The sequence below is a fragment of the Trichechus manatus genome, unplaced genomic scaffold (assembly GCF_000243295.1).
Source record: "Trichechus manatus latirostris isolate Lorelei unplaced genomic scaffold, TriManLat1.0 scaffold00042, whole genome shotgun sequence".
NCBI lineage: Eukaryota > Metazoa > Chordata > Mammalia > Sirenia > Trichechidae > Trichechus > Trichechus manatus.
The window spans coordinates 10,932,429-10,943,793 of NW_004443978.1; the positions used below are offsets into that span (position 1 = coordinate 10,932,429).

At 59.3% G+C, this 11,365-nt stretch overlaps 1 protein-coding gene across 2 annotated transcripts in view; it reads left to right on the top strand.

The window, feature by feature from the left end:
- Positions 1 to 11,365, top strand: part of RRBP1 (ribosome binding protein 1) — a 75,207-nt gene that overhangs the window by 46,694 nt on the left and 17,148 nt on the right. For both annotated transcript variants that reach the window (XM_023731414.1, XM_023731415.1), the window contains exons 5-8: positions 655 to 777; positions 5,856 to 6,008; positions 6,822 to 6,940; positions 9,118 to 9,271. In XM_023731414.1, the coding sequence (XP_023587182.1) occupies positions 655 to 777; positions 5,856 to 6,008; positions 6,822 to 6,940; positions 9,118 to 9,271 (549 nt within the window). The remainder of the gene's footprint in view (positions 1 to 654; positions 778 to 5,855; positions 6,009 to 6,821; positions 6,941 to 9,117; positions 9,272 to 11,365) is intronic.

Here is an 11,365-nt window from a genome sequence, read left to right on the forward strand (position 1 = left end):
ACATCCCGGGGGATGCTCATGCTCTAGGCGAGGACTCGGGGGTGGCACGCAGGAGCCTGGAGCCCAGCCGGTTTGGCCAGAGTGTGGGGCTCTGTGCAAGAAGCCCTGTACGAGCCCAGAGTGTCCCTCTCCAATGTCCCTTCAGTGTGTCTGGTGATGACCTGCGCCCCCTTGCTCCCCAGACAGAGCTGTATGACACGTGTGTTTCTTAGGCAGAGCTAGAATTTAAAGTACTTTTACTGGAAAGTTTTGTGGCACCCTTTAGCAGTTAGAGGTGTGCTGGGGTTTCCTGAGAACCAGGCGTGGTAGCCCCTACCCTCAGTGTCCAGAGGTAGGGAGCTCCTCGCTAAGTCAGCATCAGGGTCTCCTAGGGGCTGTGACTGAGGGTGTCAAATGACCACCCCTTCTCTAAGCTCACCCCCACCATCCCTCAGAGGACCGTCGAAGCGAGCTGGTGGGAAACATCATGCTCTGGAAGCTAACCTGGAGTCCCTGCCAGCAGGCGGGCAGTGAGGTTGGGGAGCCTGCCCATCTGGAAGCTCTCACCTCTCACCTCTTGAAGCCTCTGCTGCTGTTGGGGTCCAGGCCTGGTTGCAGGGAGGACAGCAGAGATGCCTGTTCCATTTCTGCTAACATGTTCTGTGGCATTTATAGGCCACCCAGAAGGGCGACCCCATGACCATTCTGAAGCGCCAGCTGGAGGAGAAGGAGAAGCTGCTGGCCACCGAGCAGGAAGATGCGGCCATCGCCAAGAGCAAGCTGCGGGAACTTAACAAGGTATGGCCAAGCGCATTCCGTGGGCTCCTTCCCCATCCTCCCAGAGCCCCTTGGGTCATGGGGCCAGGCCCGGCACAATCGGGTGACGTGACTGGTGTGACAGATCTGCAGACCCCAGGAGCTTGAGGCCAGGGGCACCCTTCAGCGGTGCCTTTTGGCTCTGAGGGGTGGTAGGCTGCCTTCCTGCTGGTTATAAGCACACCTGGAACATATGTAGAGGGTTAGGGACCTTGGCTTGTGGTCAGGATGGACCAGAACTGGCCTTTACTGATGGTCCCTTTGAGGGGCTGTCTCTTCTAGGGGTTGTGCCCAGAAAGGAGGGGACGCGGCGACCCAAGGTTGTCTTCTGGAGAATTGGAGCACACATTTGTGGGGAGGTGTTAGAGGAGCTGCTGTCCCCCTTTTTCTGATGTCCGTGGACCGATCCTGCAGGAAACACCTGTCTTTACTCTCTGCTGGTGGCTTGGCCCATAAACTTCGTGCTCAGTGAGTGATGCCCGGTGAAGGCCGGAGCAGCACACTTGTCTGAGGAAGCCACTGGATGCGAGAATACAAGGTGTCTCTCCCTCCCTCTTCTCCGTCCTGGAGGACTGCTGGGCGGGGGACGGGGGTGCTGTAGACTACAGCAGTGCTTCTCCATCCCAGCAGACAGCTGTGGGTGGCCTTGCCCCCTCCCCAACCCCCCAGCCCCACCAACCCCAGTCTGTCTACACAGGGAGGACAGGACTTGGGCAGCAGGCCCAGGGGACGGTCTGGGATGCAGACATGTCCCTTCCAGGAGAACTTCCACCTGATTACTAATGAGGAATTGGATATGAGTTCAGGGGGCGCAGCTCAGAGCCAGAAGGGAAAGTCCGTTTGCTAGGGACAGGTAGGAAGCAGTGAGGAGCCTTCGGTGGCCACTTTTTAAATGTTACACCCAGGAGAAGAGGAAAAGACCAAGCCTCCCAGGGCTTTTTGCCCGTGTGGGCTGCTGTAAGCTTTCCCGAGACTTGGCCACACTCGGCCTTCTTGTGAGCTTGTCTTGTATGGGTCAATGCAGGGCTGGCTGGAGCCCCTTGCCTGGCTCACGGAGCTGACTGCGCATCCCTTCCCCACTCCATGTTCAGTGATGTCACTCTGGGGCTTGATGTGGGCCATGACAAGAGTGTTCACACCACAGAAATTGGCAAATGCTACAGATCACACGAGACCCTCCCCTAGCCTCATCCTGAGAGCTGGCTGACCAGCTCACCGTTGGTTAAGAGTCTTATTTTAGAGAGCCATTCTTCTGTACTCTCTTTCAAACAGATTGTGAAATCCCTGTGAAAATGCAGTGACTCCCAAATAAATCTCAAGCCAGAGGAGATGGGGTGAGCACAGGGCTAGGTGGCAGTGTAGTTTCCGGGTTACTACCTATGCATGCCCCTAATTTAGGGTGGGTTTGAAGTGTGCCAAGGGGGTGGGGGACAGCCTTCAGTGGTGATGGTGGCCCGTCCCTTCCCTGTTGCTGGGGTCTCCATCCACCTTGGGAGGGGCGACAGGTGGGGGCATGTGACCTACATGAGAAGCCTCCCTCCCCACGTGTTGGTCATGGTGTCCAAGCTCTCCCTCAGTGGTGGCCCCATGACAAGATTTCCAAAACCATGATGGCTGCTGATACCCAGGTACCCTCATCAGCTCTAAGTGCGTTCCTAGCCCCCACCCCCGGGCCGGACAGTAGATCCCCTGTTGGTAGCTGCGGGGAGCCGTGAGCTACCTGGGCCGCAAGCCCTTTGTTCACCTGCTGTTCTCCCAGTCCGGGATTCCCAGGCTCTGAGGTGAGGGGGAGTTTGCCAGTGGTCCAGCTAGGCCCGCCCTCCCTGCCTACACCCACCTCACTCACTTCAGGGCGGCCTCCGTGGCTCCCACACGCAGAGCTGGTCCCAGAGACCCTCTCTAAACTGCACCCTGAGCTCAGGTCTGCCCACTGAGCTCCACTTTCCCACCTTGCTTCCTCTGTACACAACCCACTCTCCTACCTCTCCACGCCCCCTACACCTCCCTCCATCTGCACCCAGGCACACCGGGCCCTTTCTCACCTTCTCTGGGCCGCGCTTCCTTATCCTGAACCTCAGTTCCATCTCCCTTGTTCGGAGCCCTCTGGCACCCCCGTTTTTCCCTCGTAGCACTTAGATCTTCGGTTGTCGTTAGACTGGGAGCCCCTGGAGAGCAAGCAGCGTGCCCGCCTCTGCGTGGCCCTGCCGAGCAGGCACCTGGGAGTGAGTGGCCCCGAAGGCTGAAGCTGCTGCCAGCCCACAGGAGCCTGTGTTGGCCTCCTACGTCCTCCACGTGTAGATGGTTCAAGGCTGTGGCTCATGCATGTGGCCCTTGCCCTTCCCTGTGCCCCTGGAGTTTACGACAGTGAGTCTTGGTGGCCCTGTGGAGAGTTTTGGGCAGAGCTGATGTGCCTGTTTGATTCTTGTGTTGTATCTCTTAGCCCAATATTGTTGAGCAAAATTACATAAGAAAGTAAGTTACTGAAAATGTTTAAGTTCTTCTTAACTTAACCCTCCACGAGCCGGTGAGATTGAGAGGGTCTGTGTTTTGTCTTCTGGTTCCCCTCGTGTTCTCTTTGTCCCTGTAAAGAGGTTTCTGTAGTTGACAAAGAAGGTTTTGCTTAATTCGTTTTCTTGGGGTCTGCAGTTGAAGGTGTGATTTAGGCGCAGAGGACTTCTGGCATCATCTGCCAAATCGTGGCCCCACACACATTGCATCCGTGGCAGAGTGGGTCAAAGGTTTGCAGGAGCCGGTGGGCTTGGGCACCCAGAGCACTGTCCTGGGCCTCTGGGAATCTCCCAGGCTTCCGGCGGAGCTCCAGTGATTTGTGGCCAGGAAGGCATAGCCCTTGTGGAAAACGTTCTGTCATCCTCACTCTGTCAGGGGTCCTTTCTTTGGGGCTCTATCCTGAGCGACTCTCAGACAGACCTCATCCTGTGCCTTCTTGGATGCCTGGGCCTCAGGGCCCTGGAGGGGATCAGGCTGTGAGCCAGGGTGCAGTTATGGAGGCCCCCGACAGGTAGTGTGCCCTGGGAGAGCAGGAGGTGTTCGTGCTGCAAGGCCTATCCTCCTGTCGCTGGCCCCCACTCGGGGCTGGGAGCTGAGCCAGATGAGCAGGGCGCCCCAGCCGCGGCAGCCCAGCCGCGGGAGCTCACGCCACGTGGGGCCCACTCTGAGGCTAGGGACAGCAGCTGAAAACGCAGTGGGGTGTTGTCATCTCCCAGCCCAGTCAGCGGAAACTGGGTCGATGCCCCCTGCTTGGGACACTGTATAAGAAAATAAATGTGACCCGTGCATCTGAATGAAGGATTTAACACGCAGGAGGAAGGAAGGGAGGCCATGGAGGGCTGGGAAGAGTGGGCCTTTCTCTGTCCTTTGACAAAGCCCAGGGCAAAGCAAGAGACAATCCTGCTGAATTCTGGTCCCTTAGGACGCTGGGGCCTAGCGCCCTGAGCCTGCATGGGGGCCACCCAGGGCTGGGGAAGGGCATCCCCAGACACCTCAGCACCAGCCTCTGGGGGCCCACGGTGGCAGAGGAGGGTCGGGGGGGTGGCCTGTGAGGGGCTGCACCACTTGCCCTTCATGTGGCCCCAGGCCTCCGAGCTCTGATTGCACCATCTACTTCTCCAGGCTGTGTCTGGGGAACCCAGCACGGAGGGGCCAGCCTGGAAAGTGACTCATGCTTTACTCACCATGGAGGCTGTGCCATCCATCGCACCCTACTCTGCCCACTGCGGGCCGGTGGGGCATCCTTTTAGAGGAGATAGTGCGGTGAGGTCCTAGCCGCTGGGGTGCTTTCCTGTGTCCTGAGAGCTTCTGGGGCCAGGCCTGACGTGAGGTCTTGTTGCTGCCCCCTTCCTGGGAGCTGCCTGGGCTCACACAGTCCCAGGTTCGGGTCACAGTCCTGCCACTTGCAGCTGCCCACAGCCCTGGCCAGGGTTGGTGTCTCCAGGGCTCAGTGTTGTCAGCTCTGAAGTGGAGGTGATAATGCTCACCTCACCAAGGATGAAATGAGGTGCTTGTCCAGAGTGGGCACAGTCTAGCTGCCCCTCCACTTCTCTAGATAATTAGGAGGGAGCTTCTTAACTTAGACTCTTGCTGGCCTCTCACCCTGGGTGGGGTCCAGGAGATAATTGTCTTTGAAAACTAGGGCCAGTGGGTACCTGGGGTCCTAGTGCCTGCCGGACATACGGAGCCACAGTGGCACCCAGTGACCACCCCGACCAGCACAGCCTCACCTCTCCTGGCCTCTGGTCCCCTCCGGTCTCTGGCAGGAGGACATTCTGGTCCTAGGGCTGGGGCTCTGCCTGGGGTGGGGGAAGTCCCCCACTTCTCTGATCCACTCCCCAGGGTAGAGGCAGGGTCTTGAATCTCAAGGGACACTTGCGCCCCATCACCCAGCCAGCTGGGCCCACAGTATTCCTGCCAAGCCATTGCCAGCCTGGCTGGAGGAGCAGCCTCGCCTGTTTTGTCACTCTGCTCCGCTGCTGCGGCGCACAGGCTAGCCCTTCCCACCTGCACAGTGCCCTCCCAAGGTGCCGGTCCCCAGGCCTTGCATCTGGTGTACATCATGGCATCTTTCCCTGGGGCTCTCCAGAGGTGGGCTGACACCCTGGCTACAGTGGGACGGCAGCCCCCCGTCCCCTCCCCCTCCCCTCAGGGCTCTCCACCTTCTCATCCTGAAAGTGATCTGCGGGTACCTGGAGTGTGTTCATCATGGGCTGAGCCAGTGCCCCTGAGCCCCGGCAGTGCTGGTTTTGCCGCCTCCACAGTGGCCACGTTGACAGCTGGCCCACAGCTCCATGGGGCCAGCAGGGCTTCCTAGGGATCCCTGGCGGCCTTGTGGTTGCTTTCTGCCGCACCGAATGTGGTCTTCCCGAGAACTCAGCACGCAGGGGGAGCTCAACAGTGCTCTGCTCTCGAGTTCCTTCCAGCCCCACGGTGCTCTGAGTGTAACAGATACCACCTGCAATGGTCTCCATCCCATCTGACGGGCCCCCACCCCTGCCCCCAATGACACTGCCCATCTCCTCACCTGCCCCTCTCACTGCTTGCCTCAGGAGCTGGCTGCGGAAAAGGCCAAGGCAGCAGCCGAGGAGGCCAAGATGAAGAAGCAGCTGGTGGCCCGGGACCAGGAGATCACGGCGGTGCAGGCACGCATGCAGGCCAGCTACCATGAGCACATGAAGGAGGTGCAGCAGCTGCAGGGCAAGGTGGGCCATGGGGCCAGAGCTGCTGGGGGTGCTCTGAATTGGGACAGGTTCTTGGGGGGCCAGGACCTGCTCCATGTGGCAGGGCAATGCCAGGCAGCCCATTCCATGCATGTGTGTGTTTGATGTTAATAACCAGGATGGGGTAGAATACATCACAGGGAGCACTTTTTCCAGAGCAACTGGTTGCAGCTGGCCTGTGTCCCTGTCTCCTGGGTGACCACCTGTGGGGCAGGATCTCAGCTTCCCGGGGAGCCTGGAGCAGGACTGTCCAGGTTGGGAGGCCTGACAGCTGCAGAGCTCCAGAGTCGGGCCCGAGGCCAGCGCCGGGCAGCGGCCCCTCCAGAGTGGCACTCTAGCCAGGGCCCTGGTACTCGTGTCTGCAGCCTGCGCTCTGTGCCTCCTGGGCTGTGACTTCCCCCTGCACAGTGCAGGAGGCGCCGTCGGAGGTCAGTGGGCTGGGACGAGTCTTCCTTGAGGTGATGGTAGGCTGTGGGTTGCAGCATTGTGGTAGACCTGGCGACCTCAGAGGCAGAGGTGGACGGGGGTATCTGAGACTCTGGGCTAGTGCTCGTCCCCTGGGTGGACCAGGCTGGGAGGCCTGGTGCAGGGGCCACTCCGGCGCTAGAGCTCTGTGGTCGTCAGGCCTCTTGTTTCATAGGACCTTCCCAGCCTCCTGGTGGAGCAGGTAAAGCCTTCCCAGGGCTTTCTGTTCGCGGGCTGTGTTCTCACTGACCTCAGCCCAGAAGCTGATTCCTGCTGTAAAGCAGGTGCCTCGCCTCTCCAGCTCTGATACCGTTATTGTTGACGTTTCAGATTCGAACTCTTCAGGAGCAGCTGGAAAACGGCCCCAACACTCAGCTGGCTCGTCTGCAGCAGGAGAACTCCATCCTGAGGGACGCCTTGAACCAGGCCACCAGCCAGGTGGAGAGCAAGTAAGCCCAGACTCCTGGTCTGCAGGAACAGCTGCATCCCAAAGGGTTCCAGAACCTGGGGAGGACCCTCGCCGAGACCTGGTGCTGGGCTGGCAGGTGCACCTTGGCTTTCTTAGGGACTGCAGGCCTGCAGGTAGCCTCAGTCTCCGCCCTGAGCCCTCCGCCTCTGCAGTGAGCTAGGACTCAGAGCCCAGTGTCCTCTTGGTGGTGGCAGCTGCAGGGAGAGGGCGAGCTTCAGGGCAGCTTTCCCCCGTCGGGCCAGGGTGTAGATGTGGTCGGTGCCCTCAGCACTCTTGGTGCTGGCATCTTGCCTTCCTGCCAGAGCGGCTGCTCTTGCACGCCTGTCTTCACTCCCCAGTGTGAGGCCTGAGTATGAGACCAGGCAGTTGTCTGAGAACTTGCTGGTGGTGTAGGGGCCTACCGTGGGCCTGGGGCCTTGACCCCCCCCACTGCCCTGCGTTGACGTGGCCTCCTCTCTGGAAGGGATGGTGGTGTCTGCGAGCACAGGTGGTAGCATCGTATCACAGCACACAGGTCCCTGCTCAGCAGTGTCCTCTCAGTAAGGATCACCTCTCAGCAGGAGTGCTGGAGAGCCCGAGCCCAGCGCTCAGTCCCCACGGTGAAAGGCAGCTCTACCTTCTTCCCGTTCCCCATCTAAGGTCACAGTCCCCACCCACTGGCCCTGGAGAAGCAGCTGCGTTTCTCTCAGCTCATGGTGCTATGGCTTCTCTTGGCCTGACACGCCTGCGGTGCACACTTCTGAGGCTCTGCGTTATCCCCAGAGTGTCTGTTCGGTGAGGAGAGTGGAGAGCAGCAGCACCCCTCAGTCCTTCAGTGGCAGGGAGCCTCGGCAGGGACATCTGTGGCCCATGCCTGTTTTTGCCAGTTCTGCCCCAGTGTGGAGTAAATGTAAAGGCCTCCTCCAGGCAGCGCCCCTCCTGTCTGGAGACGCCCCCTGGCCTTGTGTCCTCTGGGTGTGTGCGCACACATCTTCATCTCCTCCTCACCCGTCGTCTGGCAGGGGACTTGGGGCTGCTGTTTCCTCAGCCACCATAAGCAGGAGGAGCACGTGGGGCAGAGGGCGGCTCTAGCTTCTCTCGTGGAGTCAGCTGTGGACCCTAACTAGGGACAGCTCCAAAGCCTGGAGCTGTGTCCCTCGAGGCGGTGGCCGCTGATCTCCAGTCAGTCTAGAGTATTCAGCAGCAGGACAGATTTTTCTCCAGGCCCTCGTAGGGTTCCAGAGCCATGTGGGTCCAGGAGCTGCCCCAGCCCCCCGTCATCACCCCCATTGCCAGGAGTCTGGCCGCCGGCACGAGTGCTCTAGTCTGGAGTGTGAAAAGCGTGCACTTGCGGCCCTGCTGAGGGCTTTGCACAGCTTCCCGGCGGCACAGACGAGGACGCGGAGTCCAGGGAGGTGGTGGCTCCACACCCCCTAGCTGGCTGTGCAGAGCGGCCAGGGCCCGGGCTCCCCAGCTGGGCCTGCACGGCCACCCTGGTGTGGTGGGTAGTCCTCTCGCCTCCCCCGCCTTGTCTGGTGCCCTCACTGGACAGCGGTCACCATTGTCCTTGCCGCACCTCATTGCTGAGGAGGCAGGCGCTCAGTGGCCCCGGCCCCTCTCTTCCTTCAGTCGAGTCTCTCTTTTGCTCCTGAGCTCTGAGACACAGCTTCTGAAGCACAGCATCAAAGGGTTTGTTTTGTGAAGAACACAGTGCCCAGGGTCCTGCTTGGGGCAGCCTAGCCAGGCCCAGAGTTGGCCAGAGAAGGGGGCACGGAGACCCCCAGGCTGCCCTTCTGCAGGGTCAGGTCCCCCAGAGTTGGCTGCGATACGGGGCCCATTAACAGCACCTGGATCAGCCCTGAGGATAAGCACACCTGGCCTGTCCTCTGTAACACCTGGGTGCTCCTAGGAGGCGTGGGCTGCTCTAGGGCCCGTTTGCTGTGCTCTGTCCCGTGCGTGTGCTAGGCTCCAGCACAACGCCCACAGGCCCCACACACCAGGTGCGACAGCAGTGGTTTTGGGAATGGCTCCATGACTCAGGCAGCTGTTTGTGAAAGAGCAGATCCCCTAGGGAGAATGCTTAGAGCACCAGCCTGGCCCCGGGGCAGCATTCTGGGCTGGCATGCGCCGACGCGTGTCCTTTTCCATCCATCATTGGGCCTGGTGGCTGTCCTGCAGGCAGAACGCGGAGCTGGCCAAACTTCGGCAGGAGCTCAGCAAGGTCAGCAAGGAGCTGGTGGAGAAGTCAGAAGCCGCGCGGCAGGAGGAGCAGCAGCGGAAGGCCCTGGAGGCCAAGGCAGCTGCCTTCGAGAAGCAAGTTCTGCAGCTGCAGGTGGGTCGGGGCAGCCACTTCGGTGGCCCTGTATCCGTGCAGGGAATGAGCCAGGGCTTGCCTGGCCATGGGCCATTCCTTTTTAGCTGTGACTGCGAAGCCTTGAGGTGCAGATAGACCTGGGCTCAAGCCTTCAGCCTTAGCCTCATTAATACCAGTGGCCACTAGAGCTGGATGGAGCTTTCTCTGTGCTAAGCATTGTTCTAAGCTCATCTAAGCACTTTGGAGCTTTAACTCAGTTCTCATTGTGACCCTATGAGGTAGATACTACTCCTATCTGCATTGTACCCATAAGGCAATTTTGAGGCCCAGAGAAGTTAAGCCGCTACCGCGGCTTACACAGCACGGGTGAGTCAGAGGCAGGATCAGCAGCCCTAAAGACGAGCTTCAGAGGTGTGCTCTGCCCCCACGCTTTCCACCACCCGGGGACACTGCAGCCTTCCAGTAGCTGGCTGAGTTACCGGCTGTGGGTTCAGCCTCTGGCTTCAGCTAGGGCCGGTTTTCTTCTTTCTCAGCCGCTTGTCTTCCCAGAAGGAGGCTAATGTTCCTTCAGAGGGGCCTTTCCTAGTGGGAGGAGGATTGTTCCCCTCCCTCCACAGGGTACTGGACAACATCAGGCACGTGGCCCCCTCTGCTGGCCTCACGACTTTGCAGTCCCCAAGCTGGTCCATGTCAGCAAGCTGCCCAGGGTGTGGGGGGCTGTCACGCCAGCTCAGGGTTTAACTTTTCTGGGTGACAAGAAAGCATTGGCTACCTGAGGGACTTTTGACCCTTTTTCTGCTCGATCATCGAGGCCAGGCTGTAAGTGTGGGGGCGCTGGGGCCCTCTCGTGGAAGGGACAAGAGACAAACACAAAACGGTAAGGTTGGTGTTGGGGTATGTAAGGGGACTGAAAGGAAACGTGGACAGATAAACGCGGTTGGAATTGATGGGGCGCAGCTGTGATGGTGAATGAGTTGTTTTTCTCATTTCGTGTGAAACAGGCCCACCCAGGCCAGTTAGAGCCCCTGGCACATCCTGGCTGGCTGTGTGTGAAGACCCCACGCAGCTCTGTTGTACCCAGGATGCTGCCCTCAACGCTGTGTTGTTGTCTGAGAAGGGGCTGCTCCAGACAGGCCTGGCCCGGCCCCGTCACCAGTCAGCCGCTCCTGCCTCTCCAGGCCTCAGGGCCCTCTGGGCTCCACAGCCTGGGACTGGAAGAGGAGGCTGTTCTGTCCGCTCTGAGAGTGGCTGGCCACGGGGCGACAGAGGTCAGGGTGTGCAGCTCCATCGTCCTCCCTGATGTTGGCAGTGGGACCTCTGGAGTCAGGCTTCCCCATTTAGGTCCCCTCTGCCACCTCCTAGCATGTTAACTCAGGAGCCTCAGTTTCCCTGGTTGTGATGTGGGAGTGGCAGCAGCCCCTGCCTTGTAGGATGGTTATGGTAGTTAACCATGGTGGCGTGCACAGAGAGTTAAGGACAGGGCGTTGCCCGTAACAAGAGCTCAGTAAATATGGGCTCTGAAAAGTCTCATTCCAGAAATGTCCTGGTCAGACTTGAAAATCTAGATTTTAGGAAGCATCTCTGTGTCACACACATGAGGAGTGAGGCTTTGTGTGTGGCTGTCCTTTCTTAATTTGAGGCACCTGTGCTGTGAGCTGGTTCTTGGGGGCCAGAGCATGTGTGGATACCTCCCGTGCTGGCCTTGGGGTCCCAGAAGTTGGCATTGGTTGGGGGAGACTGTCCCTGGCCCAGGATCCCCCTGGGTCAGCCAGGCCAACTTGGAAGAAAGTATGTGCCAAGAGTGTGGAACGCGTTTGTCCTGGCTCTTGTTTTTCCAGTGGATGAACTAAACCTTAGAAACCCAGAGGGTTTTATAAAGTCCGCTGGCCCACATAGCATGAGCCTAGCCCTGGGGTTGTCCAGTGTGGTTTTATAAAGTCTGCTGGTCTGTGTAGCACAGGCCTGGCCCTGGGGTTGTCCAGTGTGGCTTTATAAAATCCACTGGTCTCCGTAGCACAGGCCTGGTCCTGGGGTTGTCCGGTGTGGCTTTATACGGTCTGCTGGTCTCCGTAGCACAGTCCTGGCCCTGGGGTTGTCCGGTGTGGCTTTATA